The following is a 21,215-nucleotide window of genomic DNA, read 5'->3' as shown; positions in this document are numbered from 1 at the left end:
TGTATTGTTATAGGCATTTGGAGATGAAAGAGCTAGAAGGTTCAGATTGTTTGGGGAGGTCTTCAGCTAAGATTGCCAGAAACTGTCTCTGGCAGCTCCCTTCTTGCCCAAACCTACACTATTTTCTTACCATGAAAAAAAGCAGTCCACGCTCCCTTCTGTCTCCTCTCCTTTCCCCTCAGCACTTTTGCTCAAATACCTACCAGCCACTTTCTTCTAAACCTAAAGGAATGTAGATGCCATCATGTTAACTAATTAATTTTGAGTTAGAAAAGTAATACATAAACTTGATGAAAAATGTATAAAATGGTACCTAATAAAACTATGCCTCAGCCCCACCTTTGAACCCACCATTAACTGATATTTTAGGTCCTTTTGAAAATTTCATCTGCATATGCAACTATGTATTTATGTGTGTAAATGTGTGGTATAGACTTTAAACAATTTAAAAATTGCACCCTTGATTTTTGTTGAAATAGCATTACATCTTAAAGATCTCTTCATATAAACGCATTTGAATTTGCCACATTACATTTTACAGCTGTAGAGGATCTCCACTGTAAGACTGTATCATAATTTATCTAATCAGTCTATTATTGACGATTAGATAGTTTTTACTTTTTGGTTATTGCAATATTGCAAAGAGTAGGTTTGATGATGCTTTATTATCATTGTTTTCTTTTTGATGAGTACTGTTCTGAGCCTTAATTTTTTTTTTCCTTTAAAAATAAAGTTTGATTGTTAAGGAATATGTCATTATTGAATAAATGGGTCAAATATAATGAGCACAAAACAATATATATTTAAAAGAATTTGAAAAATGCTATATTATTTCCTGATAGCCAATTTTGAGTAAGAGTGGATAGATATTTGGAGAAACAGGGTTCAGTGTTTCAAGAATGTGTTTAAAAAAATAGCTCCCAAGACAACAGGAGCTTTGGAATTTCAGCATGCTTTTGATGGCACATCAGTGTTTTTCTCAGATTTTTTTCAGTAGTGTCGGGTCACTCTAAAGGAATTAGTCCTTGAAAATGCACTGATATAATTAGAACTGGGCAATGAGGAGCAATAAAGGGAAGTGCCCCGGGGACTCTTCCTATTATTCCTGAGGATTGTTCATTGTTTTTCTGAAACTTCTTCTTCTTCTTCTTTTTAATCTCCATGATATTGCCATTTGAAAGATACTATGGTCTCATCACTTAAAACCTCACCTGTCAGACCGGATACAATGATCTCAGTTACCTTGAAGAACTGTGCAACATGTGTGTTATCACACTATGGTCGCAGAAAGCTGATGTACTGGGGCATATAGTTACATATGGTGTTCCAGATGTGTGGAGCCTTTGCTTACCAAAGAATTATTTTAAATTTCAGAAGAAAGACAAAAAATGAGTCCATATTTCTGTCACTGTATAACACATTTGTTCTTCAGGCTTTAGGAAATGAGATGTACATCCTTTGGTGGGGGTTTTTTTTTTTGGTTTATATTTAATGATTGATAAGATGGCATATTTATTGGAATTTAAATCGTCTTTAAAGAGGAACAGTTCTAATTGGCAGAAAAGCATAATAATGTACTTCTGATTGTTGCATAATTGCATTTACAAAATCATCCCATAAAAATACTCATTATAAACTTGGCATTCAAGAAAAAAAGTCATTCATTAATTTGGAAATAAAATGATAATTACAATTATAAAGCTTTGCGGCGAGTCTCTTAGGAGGGTTGCATGCTAATTTCACAGTTTAAACTTCTAATTTAATATTAGGTGAAAAGGGAAGCACATAAGAGTTAAGGGTCGGGATGTTAAAAAAAAGTTTCCTTTCTGTTTTGTGATTGCATTGGATTAGAAAGCAATACAGAGAATATACTCTGCGTGTGAAAAAAAGGTCTTTATTTGGGTCGCACTTAGAGGGATGTCCGTTCTTCTCTGCAGTCACAGCCAGGGAGTAAATTCAACAATAGCAGCGAAGCTTACTTTTTGAGCGGGGCGCGGGCTGGGCTGTGTACCAACAGCCTAGTCAACTGCAGACGGAACTGCAGCATCTCTTCCTGCAGTAGGGCGTCAGCCATTGGCTCCTCGGTGACACGTGACTGGTAGAGCCTTTTCTGTGTCTTTTCTCGCCCATCTGTGTGCAGGGCACTGATAGGCCAGGCTGATGCGCAGGCAATTTATCATCTTGATCTCCCACTGAGTCAGGGAGCTCTCCTGTCACCAGTATTGATTTCAGAGGATGGACTAAATTTCCTAGGATTTCCATTAAGAATTAAGAAAAAAGCTCTAAGCACGCAGGGTAGCCAGACAGACATGGATATGAGATGGCACTGTGAAAACTCGCAGGTAGCTGCTTCTCTCACAGCCGGTGCTCAGCACAGCTTAGAACGGCAGCATGCAGGGTTTAAGATACCAGAAGCCTGAGAACAATAATAATGAAAATAAGAACAAACTCTTTTGGATAAACTGATTTTAAGATTTATGTTACAATATTTATTTTTGGAGATTGCATGTCATATTTATGCACGCTCTGTATGAAATGTAGAAAGGTTGCTTTAAATTTTTTAATGTCCTTAAACCCTGAGCATGGTTGCTTCTAGTTTTGTTTGCTGCTTTTTGTGAGCTTCAGAGGTTTTTTAGCATGCTTGTGGCAAAAACAACCAAAAATTGTGTGTGTGTGTGTGTGTATATATATGTATATATGTATTAAGTTGGTTCAAGTAAAAGCATGAATAAAAGCTGCTTTCAATACTTGCCAGACTGCTTTATTATTGGTAATGACTTTGTGATAATTTTGTCTAAATATACTTAGATTCTGACCATGCATGCTTTTTGCGGCAGAGTGGGTTTTCGCTGCGAATTTGTAAAGCTGGAATGTCTGAATTAAATGTATGTTCGGTACAACAGCAAATGTATTAGTGGTCAACGATTAAACCTGATTAACTAATGGAAATACCTCACGATGGTAAGATTTAAGTAACATTTATTTACACTAATTACTTCTGCTTTCTGAAAAATAACATGCATGTCTGGGATTAATGAAAGTGTTTATAGTTTTGGAATATAAATTTTGAATATTTAAAAGATAAACAGTAAGATTTTAATTTTTAAAAATGCATCAAGGTGAACGAATTTTCAAAAGATATATATACATAATTTATTGCAGCCTATGAAATGATTCTAAACCTGCCGTTTGTGTATGCGAGAGATCTTATGCATGTTCATGTGTGTGTGACTTCTTTGGGGAATTGTTTGGTACCCTCCTGGCTAGTCCTTATTCTTGTGAAGGGGGGGAAAGCCTTGGCATTCAGATATTTCCTAGGCCCCTGGGAATTAGAGCCGGCAGAAGCAAGAGTAGGGCCAGATGGGACTGGCATGCTTGGCAGGGAGTACAGACAATAGGTGGGGGCGGAGCAGATGGAGAACAGAAGGAATTGCATATCAGAGAAGGGGAGGCAGGAGGGAAGAGCCGGCTTGAGAGTGAAGGAAGCTGCCCTCTCTTTTCTAGGGAACTCCTGACTGTGTCTTCCTTTAATTATGAGATAGAATGTCATGTCTGTTGTAACAAGTATTTTTCATTAAATTAGGCAGCCCCTGCTTCATTGAGTAGGGAAGAAATCTTATGACTAGAAGTTGCTTCACCAGATTATAAATGATGTGTTATCTGTTGGTTGTTGTTTGTAACCTTTTTCTCTTTGCCATGTTCAGGAAAAGTAGGAGCAAAATTAAAATTAAGCTGTTGTATCATTTGTGTTGGTGGCATCTACATATATATATATGGCAGTGACAGCTAAACTTAAATGCCAGACCTTAGATGATTCAAGCATCTATAGGGTTTGCTGACTTTTTCCCTAAGTAAGCTTTCAATTCTGAAAATGTTAAGAGCCCGTGCTGACCAATCTATTATTTTATTTCTCACTTATAAAGAGAGGTTCATTTCTAGACTAACTTTGAATGTTTTATTTAAGTGTTTGCTGTTTTTTTCAGGAAGGATGAGAGCTTTATTACCAATGCCTAGTTCAAATTCTGAAATGAAATTAGCCTCTCAGAATTCTCTATCAAGCTTTCTGTCACCCAGGTGCCCGGAGAACCGGGCAATCTTTGCCCAGAAGGGTCAAAGGGCTGGGAAAAAAAATGAAAATCAACTTTCTTCTGATTTCTATAATTTTAATAATTTCTCCAAAATTTTAAGGTGAACTTAGGCACAGTTTCCAGTCCTGAATGCAAATGAATCTGACCAAAATCATGCTGCCAAAATATACCAAGAAAACACAAATTGTAAAGTTTAAATATACATCTTTTGATCCATGGAACCCCACAGCTCACTTACTCATTTGGTTGGTGGACCTTGCATATGGAGAGAATTTCCATTCTCCAAGAGAGCTTTTGCCATATTGCATGTTTCTCTTCACTTACCGTCTGAACCTTGGCCTGACAGAGAACCATGACCTGGATAAGAGAGTGAAAACTTGACCTTTGACATCTTGAGGTATTCAAGATAATTTACTCAGATCATTTATACTAATTGCCCCGAGGCGAGGAATTGAGCCAGTTTCTTATACTTTTTGCAATTCTTTTCTCCTTGCCCATTTCTTAGAAATTAATGAAGAGTCCACTAAGCAATAAAACATTCCTCACTTGGCAAATTCTGTCAAATGTTTTTAGAAAGAAATAGAGCCCGCAGACAGAATTTTGGATAGATACTTGTAATTTTGAGGGTTGAGTGGTGTTCCCTAAGTAAGATGACCCAGTGTTAATGAAGAAATGTTTTCAGTGACTTTGCACAATCAAGGTTGCCTATAAAAACCATGCAATCCTTACAGACAAAGTGGAATGAAACTAGAAGAGCCCTGAAGTGGTATTAAATGTCTAGTCAAAACAGTGTTTGGGCTCAACTGCCAAGCAAATTTCTCACCAAGACATTAACCAGGGAAATGCTTACATATTTACATAATAATTAGTGAGGTAGCATTGCTTATTAAGGATGTTTTGGGTAGTTATGATGAAATGTTACTGTCTGTGTGCCTTCCGTATGCTCCTTTAATTTATGAAATGTGCTCATCCCCCAGCATCTGGGTGCATTTATAAACTACAAGTGCAGTCAATTAACTGTATGATGGATGCAGTAGGCCGAATGCTAACTGATGGGAAAAGTCCTCTTGGCTCACACTTCGTAGTTTTCAAATGGAAAGAAGGACAAAAATCATGTAGCCAAGGACTTTCAGCCATTGTCTATATAAGTTTAAATGTTTTAAGAACTAAGCTACCTCCGCCCATTTGGAAATAATTCATTTGAAACAAGACTTTTTCCCAGGCAAAATTGGTGCTTTTAATTCCAGTATATGAGCACTAGCAAAATTCATAGGTGCACAGTGTTGTTGGGTATTTAATTTTATTTAGACCAAGTGGTGTTTTTTATTATTCAGTCTTAATTTCCCATTCCCTCTACTTCCAGTCTTTTATTTCCTGCTGCCCTACCTGTCCATTGTGGATTCAATGCTGTAGGCTCCAGACCTCAATTTTACTACACAATAAGCTGTATATAAACTCAGTAGTGTAATGACACCAAATCCTGCTTTATATATTTTGTGTATATTTAGGCTTTTGGTTTCTTTGACTTCTACTAAGATTACCAAGCTGACCTGGAAAGATTGGTTTTACTTTCTGCTGTGTTATTTTCATTTACTTCACAATTGGTATTTGAAGACTTCCTTCCCTCATCACTCTGGCACAGAGAATGGAGCCAAACACAGTAATATCAAGTAGAAGAGCAATTTCCAGTATACAGAATAACTAGGAAAAGCCATAGACAATTATAAACTGATGGATATCTCTAGTTTTCCTTAGCAAATGGAGACAGTAATATGAGATATCTTTAGTTTTCGTGTCATAAATTATGAGTCCATAATTATTATATCACCATATATTCCTATTTGCTTCTCAAATTTTTTTTCTTCATTTGAATTCACTTGATTAAGCATTAATAACTCTCAGAACTATTTTCCAAAATTAGTTATATGCTTCTCTTTTTATTGTTGTGGTATGTGTGTGTGTATTATTTATTTTTTAAAATTCCAGTATAATTAGATTACAGTGTTATATTAGTTTCAGATATACAATATAATGATTCAGCAATTCTAAACATTACTCAGTGCTCATCACAATAAATGTACTCTTTTTTTTTTTAATTTATTTTGAGAGAGAGAAAGCTTGTAAGTGAGTGAGTGGGGGAGGGGCAGAGAATCCCAGGCAGGTGCCACACTGTCAGTGCAGAGCCCTATGCGGAGCTTAATCTTGCAAACAATGAGATCATGACCTGTGCTGAAATCAAGAGCTGGATGCTCAACCTACTGAGCCACCCACACAGCCCTAAATAAGTGTACTCTTAATGTCCTTCACCTGTTCCACCCAGCCCTCATCCCAACCTCTCCTCTGGCAACCACCAGTTTGTTCTCTATATTTAAGAGGCTGGTTTTTTTGGTTTGTCTGTTTTCTTTCTTAAAGTTCACATTTCACATATTATTATAATTTTATGGTATTTATCTTTATCAGACTGACTGACTTCACTTAGCGTTATACCCTCTAGATCCATCCATGTTGTTGAAAATGGCAAGCTTTCATTCCTTTTAGAGCCACGTAATATTTCATTGTATGTATATGTGTGTGTGTGTATTATGAATACATACATATATGTTGTGGTATATAGTTTTTTGAAACTACATGTGAAGCCACAATGTAATTTAAGTCAGTGGGTTTTGTGTTTTGTTTTTTGCTGTTGTTGGGGTTTTTTGTTTATTTTTTATTTTAGAGAGAAAGAGAGTACAAACTGGGGAGAGGGCAGAGGGAGAAAGAGAGGGTTTTAACTAGGCTCCATGCTCAGCGCAGAGCCAGATGTAGGACTCGATCCCATGACCCTGGGATCATGACCTGATATTAAATCAAGAGTCAGGTGCTCAACTGACAGAGCTGCCCAGGAGCCCTATAATTATTTTTGTTAACAGAGAGGCTCAAATACTTCTCTTACTATTTTCCTAGAACTATAATAGAATGATGAGAATGACTTGAATGTTATCTTAGGGACCAAAAGAAATCAGTCTCCTAAAAAGTCAGTCCTAAAGTCTGTATGTTCTCATCTTTGTTTCCACTGATTTTTTATTAAAACATAATGGGTTTTGTAGGATACCACAGTCTTGATTCTCATACTTTTGACCAAAAATATGCTTATATAAGTTCACAGCCTAAATATACTGGTAACTTCATGGATAAAGTTGGGGTTTAATACTATGCAAAAATGTCTTCACCTGTGTGGTCTGTTCACATTCTTCAAATTGAAGGGCACCTGAGTGGCTCAGTCAGTTAAGTGTCCGGCTTCAGCTTAGGTCATGATCTCACGGTTCATGGGTTCGAGCCCCGCATCGGGCTCTGTGCTGACAGCTCAGAGCCTGGATCCTGCTTTAGATTCCGTGTCTCCCTTTCTCTCTGCCCCTCCCCCACTGATGCTCTGACTCTCTCTCTGTCACTCAAAAATAAGTAAACATTAAAAAAATTGAAAAAGGGGCACCTAGGTGGCTCAGTCGATTAAGCGTCCGGCTTCGGCTAAGGTCATGATCTCATGGTTCGTGGGTTTGAGCCCCGTGTCGGGCTCTGCGCTGACAGCTAGCTCAGAGCCTGGAGCCTGCTTCTGATTCTGTGTCTCCCTCTCTCTCTGACCCTCCCCTGATATCTCTCTCTCTCTCTCTCTCTCTCTCTCTCTCTCTCTCAAAAATAATAAAAAATTTTTTAAAATATTTTAAAAAATGAAAACTCTGCTACAGCTTCAAAGACCATGCCACCCCAGTCAATTGTCCAATGAAGTGAATTTGCTTATAATAAAAAATATTTATTATATATACAAAAATAGATTACTTATATAACTACTTTGTATATGTAATAAAGTATGTACTACAAATACATAACTAAAAATATCTTTATGTCTTCAAAACAATAGTGCATAGAGTTTTTATTTTTTTTAAGCCTTTTATTTTGGAGTTGCATAGGTATCAATTCTCAATTACTCATGTGTAAACTAGCTGCAGAGGAGACCACCTTTCACAACTAGATCTGCTTTCTAGACCACTTTCCCTCCCCTTGACTTAAAATCATTTTTTTCAAGTATGTACCATGACTTCTCTTAATCTGCACAGCTAGATATGAATGGATCATCTGTTCATTAGGTTTATAGTAGAACTATAATATTTTCAGAGTTAAATGTAGGGTGTGGATGAATATGTGTGTCTATAAAACACTGCTAGATATTTAGCTGCTAAGTAACAGGTTTAAAGGATACATATAACTAACTAGAAATTTCAGGAAAAACAGCTACTCTTGGGTTTGCCGGTAGTTTTCTTAGCCTTCAAGAAGTGTATTAACTCTTTCCAGAATATTGACAATTATAATATATAAGCAATTATCTCAGTGTTTTTGTACAATTTGATAGTTAAAATCTGTTAAGATATCTATTGATATACATATATAAGTAGATATATATACATACATATATATATATTAATTTATCTATACCAAAACTCTGCCAGATATGATGGGTGACTCACAGGAAATTGAGATATTTCTTAACATTCTAGTTGAAGAGTCTGGAGAAACACCCCTAAAACTAAAATACTGAAGGCTGATCTATTTTACCCCATAGTATCAATTAATGAACACATATTTGTCGCACATCTGCCATATACCTGATGGTAGTTTGGAGACAGAAGAGGTCACTATGGGTTAAGTAGATCCATGGAAGTATTTCTGTATATGTCCCTTGTGTCTGTTTGAGCATCCCTCATTATGCAGACACAAAATAAAAAGTAACACAAAATCAGATCCAATCAGGTGAGTGACACACCCCATTATACCGTGGGTATTTAAATAGGAAGCAAGCAAGGTTCCAAGTAGCATGTCTCAAAATTAGTCAGGATGGTTGTTTCCTGTTCTACATGTTCTCAGGACAACATATGGATTTATTAAAAGCCAATTTTTATGCTTTGTGAGTAATAAAAGTAAATGCAGAACAAGTATAACTTTTGGGGCATCTGGGTGGCTCAGTCAGTTGACTGACTTCTGCTCAGGTCATGATCTTATGGTTCATGGATTCACACCCCACGTCGTCTCTGTGCTGACAGCCCAGGGCCTATGCCCTGCTTTGGATTCTGTTGTCTCCTTCTCTCTCTACCCTTTCCCTGCTCGCTTTCTTTCTCTCTCTCAAAAAAAAATTTTTTTAAATTTTTAAATATGTATAACTTTTTTGTTTAAAAATCACCTGCATAGTTGGATTGTATCCATTCTCTTTATTTGTTAAAATTAGCCCTCATTGCTAAACATTTTTCTTTAAAAAGAAAAGTAAGAAATCAAGGGTGGCTCCGTCAGTTGAGAATCTGACTTTAATTCCGGTTCAGGTCATGAACTCCTGGTCCGTTAGTTCAAGCCCCGCATCAGACTCCACAGTCTGCTTGGGATTCTCTCTCCTTCTTTTTCTGCCCATCTGCTGCTCACACCTTCTATTTATAAGTAAATAAAATTTTTAAAAAATAAGAAATCAGTTTCCTTTTACCGATGGTATGATTTGAAATATCGAGTCATTTTTCGATTAGTAAATTACACTCTTTTGAGTAAGTATAACTATCTCAGGCCACGACGGTATAATGGAATATGTTTGTAAATTACCCTAGCAGTAATTTTCAATCTGCTTGGTTCTACTTATTTTTCTATATTTGTCTATTTACTTTTTGAATGGTACCCACTGTAAAGAAAGTAGAATGTGGATGGTATAGGCAAGAAGCAAGGACTTGGCCTTGAGTGAAACAGTTTTGAATTGTGATAATTATGTAAACCGTCTATTCATGTTTTTGAGATAGTTATCAATACTATTATTTCCTCTGTAAGTGGTTTTAAATACAGTGAATAATTGTGGAAAACTTCATGAACCATTCATTAGTAGTGACTGAACTGATACCTAGGTGTAAAATAGCAGATTGAATAGTTCTTAATTACTCTTCAAAATCTCAAGCTTGAGACAGTAAGCTTACATCAGGGATAGAGGCATGCAAGAAGGGTTTCCTAGACTTCTGGTGTTATGGTTTCCCACATAGCCAGTGGATTTCAATTGCAATAGATGATATCGTTTTAAACAGAAGGGTCTCTGATTCAATAACAAAATAAATACTGACTCTAGGCTCCCTCTCTCGATCTCTATCTCTGTCTCTCTCTAGCAATTCTCTAAATGACGCATGAATTCTTTGTAGTATTTTAGGAAGAAAGGTGAAGTTCTAAAATGATAAGATATAGTAGAAAAGTATATGCTTGGTTTATTTGGAAGTCTACAATATGAGGACATTTCCAAAGACGTGCCATTCAAGTGAGGATAATACATGTTTTCTGTCTATAAATATTACAAACAGGAGATTGGATTTACAGGTTGCTTTGGTATGGTTGTGATGGTTATATGTATTTCTCCTTTATGAATGTATCTGCATCTCTTTTTTAATGTTTATTTAGTTATTTTTGAGAGAGGGAGAACACAAGCCAGGCAAGGGCAGAGAGCGAGGGAGACAGAATCTGAAGCAGGCTGCGCGGAGCCAGATGCAGGGTTCGAACTCACGAACCATGAGATCATGGTTCTTAACCTCCTGAGCCACCCAGGTACCCCTGTATGTATCTTTTTAAATAAAATTATTATATAAATGTCAGTTATGTCAGCTTATATGTTGTATATAAGATTTGATGTAATCAGTGTGCATCCTTTATTTTTTAGTTTTTGAATAAATGCTATAATTAAAATACATAGAAATGCTGCAAGCAGAGAAAGCCCATTCTTCATCCAGCTTCCCCTAATATTTATATTTTATTTAAGCATTGTCCGTTTGTCAGTGCTAAAAAAATTAACGTTTAATGTGCTCTTTGAGAAGTGATTTTTTTTTTTAGGCTTTCTGCCACTGAGTGTCATGAGACTACATTTGGAAAGTTCCAGCATCACTTGTTTTTTTTTTCCTAATCAATATATAAGAGAATCCTCCTTAATGGGCTACCCAAAATTTCTACTTTGAAACATTCAATCAGATATTTTAGGAGGAGAAACAATAATAGAAAAACAGTACTTTTGTTTATACCTATTTTTTCTTTTTACCTTTATATATGTTGGTTTTATTTTGAAGTTGGTCTGGGATTCTCTTTTGGTTTCCTTGGGAAATTTATATCGTATCAACCTAGATTAGACGTACCCTTACAAATAATCCCAATTCACCTCAAATTCAATATGGTCCCATGGTGAATGGGTTATTGGGGGGGGTATCTAATCTTAAAACATTTTATTCTAATTGATTTATGTAAAGAGATTGTACTGAAGAAATTTTTACTGCTACTGGTATGATGAAGACCAACTACTTAATTTTCTTGTACTTGACTTCTCCATTCATAAGGCAAAGGCTTCACAACTCCAATACTTTATGATTTTAGCGTGTGAATAAACGTGAATTCCCGTTAAAAGTTTTTAAAGAAAAGTGGTTTTAAAACATAAGCTGCTTTTCATTTTGTTGAATCATCTTCCTGAATTTTGAGACAAATTTATGTCTGTAATCTTATTACGAGAATTTGATTTCGAAACTAGCATGAGCATAATTCCAGTTTTGGCTAGCGTTCATTTGAGAAAAAGCTCCTCTTCCATTTCCGTAATGAGGAATGCAAAGGCTCATTAGCATTTTGTGGGCAAGGCTGGTAAATTTCAGAGACTTGGCGATTTGGAAATCTAGAAACTCACAATAGGAAATGCTACAGAAGAAACAACATCTTTTCATGTCAACCTCATCTTGACAAATGAGGAAAAATTTTGCAGTGTGTATATCACAAAAGCAAGCAGAATTCTGTGAAAACAAATGCAAGGGGTACCATATTGCCTGTTTCTAGGTTCCAAAATCTCTACCTTCACTAGGAGACCTTGAAATTATTTCAAATCTATTTTTTATACAGTGGATGCCAGAAGAGCTGAATTATTCATTGTAAGTGAAAATATTTATTACCATGTGTCAAGAAACTCTGATTCCCTTTCTGGTGTTCCTAATAAGAGCCCTGTGGTATAAAATCATGGGCTGAATCTACTAAATAATTAGCCACATGAATACTGTACCTACCATGTATATTTTTAGGTTTTATGTCAGTAAATATTTGATAAAGTGGTGCACACTATGGACGAAAAGTCCTTCATCTTCAAAGCAGTTTCACATTCTTCTCTAAGAAGTAAGGTGCCCTGTGGCTTCTAATGGAAGTGGGAAGGAAAGTGGAGACATAAACAATCAACAGCAGCATCTAAGAAAAATTCTCATCACTGATAACGATTTATTAAAAAATAAATTTGATAAATTACAGATAAGATCCTCAGAGGACAAGACTTTGTCCTTGAATATTTTCCACTAAACAATGGAAAATATTTCTCTATAAACATAAAAAGAAAGTGGATCTATATTGAGAACAAAAGGTTAGATGTGTAGGACAAAGTATTTTTATGGATGTTCACAATTTACGTATAAAACCTAATATAGCTTACAAAATGTCTATAGTAATTTGAAATAATTAGCAGGGAAATATTCTTAGACACAGGCAAATGAAATTAGAATTTTGACACTTATAATTTCAAGACTTCTGAATATATGGAAGGTACAGTGATTGCATTTTTAATTTTTTTTTTCTGTTTGTTACTAGCCTCTAAACATAGACAGCATTTCGGAACACCAGCATTTTGGAGCAGCAACTGATAGGTGCAGTAGAGATTTAACTTTTAATTTAATCTTATGATAGATTTGACTTCCAGAACACAATTAGGCTTGAAACACTTCAACTTTAAACCTTACTCTGGACGCCACAAAGCTTAAGATGCACTGTGGCACCAGCAGGAGCGAAGAAGGGCAAGGTGTTATGCCGTGTGGGAAGCCCCACTTCTCAACCAGCTCCTTTCACTATGGCTGCGTGAAGTATAGGCCTGGACCTGGTTATGGCAGCTCTAGAACACGGGACCGATTTTCCTCCTTAGTGTCTTTCTTGGCTAATCACCTATAAAATATTTCATTCTTCTATTTGGGAGAAATTCCTCTTACCACTTTAAATTTACAGTATCTAGGGGCACCTAGGTGGCTTAGTGGGTTAAGCATCAGACTTTAGCTCAGGGCATGATCTCGCAATTCATGAGTTCAAGCCCCACATCAGGCCGTGTGCTGACAGCTCAGAACCTGGAGCCTGCTTCGGATTCTGTGTCTCCCTCTCTCTCTGCTCCTTCCCTACTGGTGCTGTCTCTCTCTCTCAAAAAACTAAATAAACATTTTAAAGAGTTTTAAATTAGTTTTTTATATCAAGTGGAATTAGCTTTTGGAAAACTTCTGAAAGGATTTCATCAGATAACTCACCATTCTTTGCCCATTTTAGTCAACATGACTGAGAAACTATCTCTGTTTTATCTTGCATTGTTTAGTGGAAAATATTCAAGGACAGAAAAATTTTCTACTGGACACTTTTCTGGTCTGGATCTTAGGTTTGGTGTTTACGAGGAGTGAGGTCTTTACTACCACAGACAACTAAAATCTAAAGCCTCCACTTAATCGGCTAGTCCTGGAGCAAGGCTAGTTTGATAGATTGCCTTACTTTTACTTGTACATTTTTTAATGCTTTTTTCCTCTTAAAACCCTTTCTGAAATTTTGAAACCAAGACCTATCTTACATCTCACTCTGAGACAGAAATGCTCCTTTCCTAAGTCTGGAAGACCTCTGTCATTGGTCTCACAGGTAAAGTGAATGGAGACACCCTGCCACTTTCCAAACATGGGTGGAGGAAACTTTCTCCCTCCTTTTATTCTTCTGCTTTTTTTTCTTTAGAATTTCCTGTTTGCTTTGTCTCTTTTCTTTAAATTTACCTCTAACAGAAGGATGCTACTGGCATCTGCTGCTTTCTTCTGCCCCATTTGTGCCCCTTCAGAATCAAATTTTGAAACCAGTATATAGGTATGAAATTGCTAAGTCACTAGCCATTAGTTTTAAACCTTGGAAGTTTAAAAGTCAGGAGAAGCCACTGGATTCTGTGACGTTGAAGGGAAATATGTTGAGCACAACCTAATTCCTAGATGGATAAGATTCTGAGGATCTGAGGAATGGAAAATAAGGTTGCTCAGCGACGCAGTAGTTAATTGGGTAGAAACTAGAGTCTTCATGATAGAAGTAATAGGAATTTAATTTTTTAGTAAAGCCCTTTTTAATTGTGTTGGTTTTGTTTAATTTTTTGTATTTCGCTTTAATTTTGTCTCCTAAATTCAAGGATATAGTATTTGTTTGATGTCGAATTATTGGTTATTTGGTATCCTGATGTTTTGAAGTCAATATTCTAGGATAAATTATGGAAGGGTAGGCAAAAATGGCATCACTAATAATATAACTGTCACGTGACAACGTCCTTCCTTCAGATTATGGTGAAATAGTCAATATTCTAACTACCTTAAAGCCGCTCATTGTTTTAGATAAAAACGGCCACATTTAGCTGAACAGTAAGTTGTTTAAAACCAATACGTTTCACATCATTGATAAAGCACCAGGCCCAGTAATTTTTATTTCATCTGTGACTGTCAGCAAGGCATTTCATGAAATAGAAAATTATTGTATTTATGTATGTATGTATATACTTATATGCTTTGAAAACTTTTAACTTTAACTTTTAACATCCTTTATTCAACTCTCCCCATGTTAACATCTTCCATAACTGTAGTCCAATCTAAAAGCCAGAATATTGGCATTACTCTAAATCATAGAGCTTTTTTTAGATTTCACTCGTTACACATGTGCTTATTCGTGTATGTATGGTTCTATGCAATTTCATCACAGGTATAGCTTCTTATAACCACCACCACAAAGGATTTAATTGCACCATTACCAAAACAACTCCCTGTGTTACCCTTGATTGTTATATTTTAAAGGGACTTGGGGGGTCATCTACTCTAACCTTCTGATCTTGGCCTGGGGAGTGTTTTGCCTCAGGTCAATTGGTTAGATAGTGATTGAATTCCGAGTTGGCTCCGAATGCTGGGTCCTGTCCAGACCACTTTCAGGCATCCCACCTTTCATTCTCAATTTATAAAGCCAGCATTTGTTTTTCTACAATTTAAAAATATTTTTTTTTAACATTTATTCATTTTTTGAGAGACAGAGAGAGACAGAATGTGAGTTGGGGAGGGGCAAAGAGAGGGAGACACAGGATCCAACGTAGGCTCAGGCACGGAGTTGTCAGCACAGAGCCCAACACAGGGCTCAAACTTACCCACTGCTAGATCATGACCTCAGCCAAAGTTGGGCCCTTAACTGACTGAGCCAGTCAGGTACCCCACTGCAATTTTAAAGATAAGAGAATTGAAGCAAACAAAAGTTTTAAGATAGTTGAACAGAACCATTTCATCACAATTCTAGACTTTAAAAAAAAAAATCGGATATTCTAATACCATTAATGGATGCATAACAGGTTAAGGAACATTAACCATCAGTGTGAGCATTATTGGTATTTCACAAAAAGCATGTATATGATACAAATAATCCATGTCCCTTCATGGGATTCAACATGGTTGCTGAGGGGCAGAAGGTAGATAGTTGTCATCATCTATAAAGAACCCCAGAGACTTAGCTACAAATTACATAATCAGTACTCTCCATCAAAAGAATTGAATGTCTCCTCCCTCCCATTCACACGCTTAAGCACATCAGATAAATTAGGAATTTGTTTTCATTTCCATTTGCCTTTAATACTTATATTAATTTAGTTACCACTTACAAAACTATTGAGGTGAAGTATTGGGGGTTTGGAAATGGGGGTGGGGTAGGGAGTCACAGCATGTGATTTGACTCCCTTGCCTGCTCCATATCCACTTTGGAACAAGTTTCAATGCTACTTACTTTGGGAATGAATCTGGTTATAGAAGAGCAGAGCAGAAGTTGTTTGGAAAGACTGGAGGATCAAAGACTTTTCTACTGTATCAGCATCATAGAAATTAGAGATGCAAAAGACCCATTAGCTGATTTGCCCTATTTCCATGGAAATTGCAGTGAACATTTTTCAAAAGACCTAATCTATTTTTGTTTGAAATAAATGGGAACTCAAATGTAGATTCTTGTTAGAGCTTGAAACTGCTGATTGTTGTGTTTTATGGGTTGTTTTTCTTTTTAGATCCACTTGACAGTTTGCATAGCTAATTATTACATTCTCATTGTTTAATCCCAGCATTCCTAAAAGCTTTTTACAATGGTGGAGGGTGGAGAGCAGGATGGGAGTTTAAAGTACATTAACAAGCTGTTAAATCAAGGGTGAAGAGGGGGAGGGGAAGGATAGAGAGAGAGAGAGAGAGAGAGAGAGAGAGAGAGAGAGAGAGAGAGAGAGAGTGTGTGTGTGTGTGTGTGTGTGTGTGTGTGTGTGTATGCGCGCACACGCACCGCACGTGCGTTCTGGAAGATGGGTTCAAGTTAAAGTAGCAAAGTGGATTTTAAATAACTACCAGGCTATGGTAGCTAATAACACTTTCGTGAAGGTTTTGTTGGTAACCAAATGCAGGAGATAACGGGGTCCCTTGTGGCCTCATTTTATGTAGGGCACTTTGTATTATGATGGATCATTTGCAGCAAAAGCTTTTGCTAAGAACACTAAAGAACACACAATCTTAGAAAGCCAGGTTTGTTGTTTCTTGGGAGGGGGGTTTTTTTTTTTTTTTCCTTTTGCTGGTGAATGATTTTTTTTAAATACTAAATTAATTTGCAGAGTATAATTTTAGATGGAAAGAGACTTATAATTTGGAGAGAATTTGTTATGAATTATTTCTTATACCAAGTGGATAGCTTTAAAATTTTCCTTTTTTTTGGTATTCTGTGAATTCTATTTATGGGGAAAATGCTTTTGTCAAGAGTCACCGCTTTTATTGCCAACAAATCATGAAACCATTGTGGAGTTTTTAGAATTTAGAAGCATCAGTTGAACCATTTAAGAACAATTGAGGTAGTGATGGTTCAAATGAGATAAAATGAATTTTTTTGTATGCCTTGTTGTTGTTGTTGTTGGTGGTGGTGGTGGTATTGCTTTTGGTGGGTTGGGGGGTGGTGTTGAAATAATGCCCAGAATTACAGATTTTATCTTTTTTCCTGCATTATAGGGTAGGACTCTTTTAAAAAGATCCTCCAGAATTCATTAGACTGAAAGTTTGCTTTAATTGAGCATCTCTAAATAATTGTCTTGCTTCTTTAAGGATACGTTCTTTTTGGATGATAAAATGAAGGTGAAAATTCAGTAGAAAATTTTTACAGTTAATTCATACTGAAAGTGCAACCTGTGTTCACAACAATGGTGAAAATGATGATTGTTCTATTTGTGTGTACAACTTCCCTTAGAGCCACCAAACTAGTGAGAGTGGCCAGCTAAGAGCTGATAATGAATGACTAGATCTCTACATTTGCATAGATAGGTAGATAAATGGATGGATGGATGGATGGATAGATAGAGAAATAGGATATTGTGGTTTCTAGTTGCTATAAGCAACAGAGACCGTTATTTCCAAGCCTTTCAAGACACAATGAATGGCAAACATTGTGTGCCTCTCATTTTGAACCTCCACATATGAACTCAGTTGAATGCTTCAGAGCTGAGATGAAACTCATACACATTCTTGCAAACCATTGCCATGGCAACATACTTAAAATTTCCAAGGTCTGTCTCCCTTGAGTTTGCACCTGCAGTTAGCTTATTGTGAAACAAAAAAGAAGGCTTTCCAACTTGAAAATGCTTTGGAATGGTTGGGAGTATGTTTGAAATAAAGTGGAGTTTAAAAGTCAAAAAACAAAATAGAACATTTGGGGGGGGAAGTACATTTGCATTCTTCATGCAATATTTAGCTTTTTTCCTCCTCCTACTTCACAATATTCGAGGCTAGGGTAAATGTGGATAGTCTACCTATTGTAATTATTAGGATATTGTGGTTCTGCCCACTTTAGTGCTGCCTATTGGCATGCTAGGTAGCATATGTACATGCCCTGTGTAATAATAACAAGGGCAAGAATAGCTAAGATTTATTTAGTGTTTATTATGCAACAAGAACACTGTTAAGCACTTCATTGATCATGATTTTCTTAATTCTTACAACTACACTGCTGAGATTGGTACTGCATCCTTCCCATTTTACAAATGAAAGGTTAAATAAGTCCTCCAAGTTCTAATAACTCCAGATTTAAAATCTGACTTTAATGTTTATGCATCAAATCACTAGGAGCAGTGTGACAAACTCCCATAATCAATCCCAGCACTCCCTGATTTGTCAAGTGTAGAGCCAGTTCTAGGAAACCAGGAAAGGACCTACCACAGACAGCATCTCTCTCTACTCAGAATACAGCGTGAATCATAAATTCAGCTAAACCCTTGCAGGGCACCACCCATTCTATCTGTAAGAACAAGCAGACATAGTCCCCAGTCTCTAGGAGGCTCAGCCAAAGACATTAAGGCCGCCACCTTCCTTATTCTATTGCTCATCTCTCTCCCAGAAACCTCAGTGGAACAGTGAAGGAGGCCTGACTTTTCTTTGATTCAATCTAGGAAAATAGATTGAGGTATTTGGAGTCTAGTTCCAATAAGGTTTCTTGGGCTTAATGAAATAAGCAAAGCCTCGTTGAGAAGTATCGTGTTAAAAATGTTCCTGAGTGGGTGATGGAGAAATAAACACATAACTTCGTAAGGAACTTGGTAATTTGAGGAAAGTAACAGGTCTGTGTATGTTAAGCTATCAGCTCTGACTGAATGCTCTAAAGCAGCTGGGCTTTCCTATTTGAGAGCTTCTCTGACCCTCTTTTTCTTACAGCCGGTTTATTATTTCTCAGAATAGTTACAGAACCTTGATTATCTGGATTTCCAGCTCAAAGCAGATCAAAGGAGTGATTTTGAAAGGGAAAAGGGTATCTATAAAGGCTGACAGTGATAGACAAAAGAGAAAAACTAGGAAGAGCTGGCAGTGATTAAAAACTAAAAGAGAAGTGTAAGGACCTGGGGTGCAGGGCATAGGCATACACTTCCGGCATCTGAGATCACCGCTGTGTTGCAGATTTTGATGTTTCTAACAGTGATACCAAAAAGCTTATCTTCTGAACCTTCTGTTTAAAAGGTGACACTTCTGTGATTTCAAAAGTTCTCAAGATGACAAATGACATTTTTTGTGTAACTCAGAGGCATATTTATTGTCCTAAATCAGCAGGCATCCCAGCATTCAGAATTAAGCGAATCGGGCACGCATTGCAGGCAAAGGAGAAGTACACATCTGGGCAGGAGAGGCATGATAGCAAGTTGGAGGAAATGTGTCAGAGTTGAGTGGAACAGACTGTAAATGCAGGGCCGGAGAGAGAAGAGACGTCGGGGAGAGGACATGGTTAATCACTTAGTCATCCAAGTGTGTTACATGTGGGCTTTACTTATCACCGTGCTTTTAGTGGCCAGAATGATGGTAATGATGGTGGTGGTGGTGGTGGTGGTGGTGATAATGATAGTAGCTGAAGAGGAGGTAGGTCATTAGACAATTGCATAGCCTAACAAAACACTCAAATACCTGTGGGAAGAGTTCAGTCACAAATCTCACCTAATGAAAGGTACACACAAAAGCAGTCATTCGAAGGAAGCTCCTAGACCCCAACAGAAGACAGTTTGCAGAATTCTCCTGTAGCATCTGCGTGCACGTTCTTCAGGCAGTGCCTGGGCTCGGCAGAGGGCAGAGGCTGCTGAGTGCTCTCTGGCCTGACGCCGCCGTGATGTTGGCAAACAGCAATCCCTGGTATTTGTCAGAGGCCTTGCTTAAAATTTTCAGTAAAACTTAGGGCAGAATGGCAAAAGGCAAATCATGTTTGAGAAACTTGGGTAAAGCAGCAAGTGAATCCTGCTGCTATTTTTATCTTCCTCTTAGCCAAGCATGGAACTGGGAGCAGTGGAGGGAGGGCAGTGCCAACTGGATGGAGGGCCAGGAGGTAGGCTCTCATTCTGAGTCTAATGCTCAGCCAGGTAGTAGTTTGATCCCACACACCTGACCAGGCCACATGAGTTTCCCTCTCTTTCCTGTAAGGGAACTGGAATGGATATCTCACTGAGTCTTCAAACTCTGAAACAAATGCAACTTGATGAATTCTAGGTCACATCACACAGCTAGGGAGAAAAGAAGAGTTTCCTGACTTTTCAGTGTATTGATGATGTGATGTAATTTGCTCTGTTTATTAAATGTTTAAACATGGAGGTGTGGATTTAAATTGGAAATTACACTTCCTTTGTGAGAATATCTGTGTCTAAAGACCTCAGGAGATCTCTGTCTTCCAAGGTTCTTCTTTATATGAATATCCTTGAAAGATAGTCCAGAACAAAAAACAAAAAGTTACTGACTCCGTGGGATAATAAGAAATATATGTTTGGTCTTTTTCCCCACTTCCTGACGTAGCTCCTAAATCCCCTGGACTTTCCTGGGTGCCAGGAGCATCTTTTGTTCTAACAAGTCCATGCTTGGTAGGTATGAAGATAGTTTTTGAAAAGATAGTTTTAGAATGGGAGTAGTCACTAGGAACACCAAGCCATAGTTAGAAGCCTAGAACTTTCAACCGCCACCCCCTTCTCAGGAGGGGACAGGGGTTGAGGATTATAATTCATCATGCCTACATGCTGAGCCTTCAAAAAAAGAAAACCCTACATGACAGAATTCGGAGGGCTTCAGAGCTGATAAAGGCATAAAGGTGCTAGAGAGGTGGCCCACCTGGAGAGGGCATTGAAGCTCCATATCCCCCCCTCACCTCCACCTCCCCCCACCCACCTTGCCCTGTGCACCTTCCCATTTGGCTGTTTCTGAGTTACATCTGTTTATAATAAGCCAGTAACTGGAGGGAAAAAAGATCTCAGTAGTCCAGTGCTTGAAACAACCCTTCCTCCATGTTACAGGGAGTGGAAAGTGGGAATGTGTGCAGAGCCAGCTGTGTCTGTAATAAATACATACCTTCTGAGTGCCAGCCGCTGTGCTAGCCAGGGCCTTTCTAGCCCCAGAGGACTTAATGCTCTGTATAGTCCTGCATAATAGGGGTAAATCACTTCATTTGCACTTAGGAAGAAACCTAGAGAAATCTAGAGAAGTTAGGGAACTTGCCCAGGGTCTCCCAGCTGATAAGTGGTAG

At 37.5% G+C, this 21,215-nt stretch overlaps 1 protein-coding gene across 16 annotated transcripts in view; it reads left to right on the top strand.

The window, feature by feature from the left end:
- NRXN1 (neurexin 1) overlaps positions 1-21,215 on the top strand; it is a 1,090,776-nt gene that overhangs the window by 1,032,726 nt on the left and 36,835 nt on the right. Inside the window, exon 1 of one of the 16 annotated variants that reach the window (XM_029937343.1) lies at positions 2,155-2,342. The exons of the other annotated variants lie outside the window; for them this stretch is intronic. Coding sequence (XP_029793203.1) covers positions 2,310-2,342 — 33 coding nt within the window. The 5' untranslated portion in view covers positions 2,155-2,309. Of the gene's footprint in view, positions 1-2,154; positions 2,343-21,215 lie in introns of those variants that run through there. 16 annotated transcript variants of the gene reach the window in all.

Source organism: Suricata suricatta, chromosome 4, assembly GCF_006229205.1.
Source record: "Suricata suricatta isolate VVHF042 chromosome 4, meerkat_22Aug2017_6uvM2_HiC, whole genome shotgun sequence".
Taxonomy (NCBI): domain Eukaryota; kingdom Metazoa; phylum Chordata; class Mammalia; order Carnivora; family Herpestidae; genus Suricata; species Suricata suricatta.
This window is presented reverse-complemented; position numbering and strand designations above follow the sequence as displayed.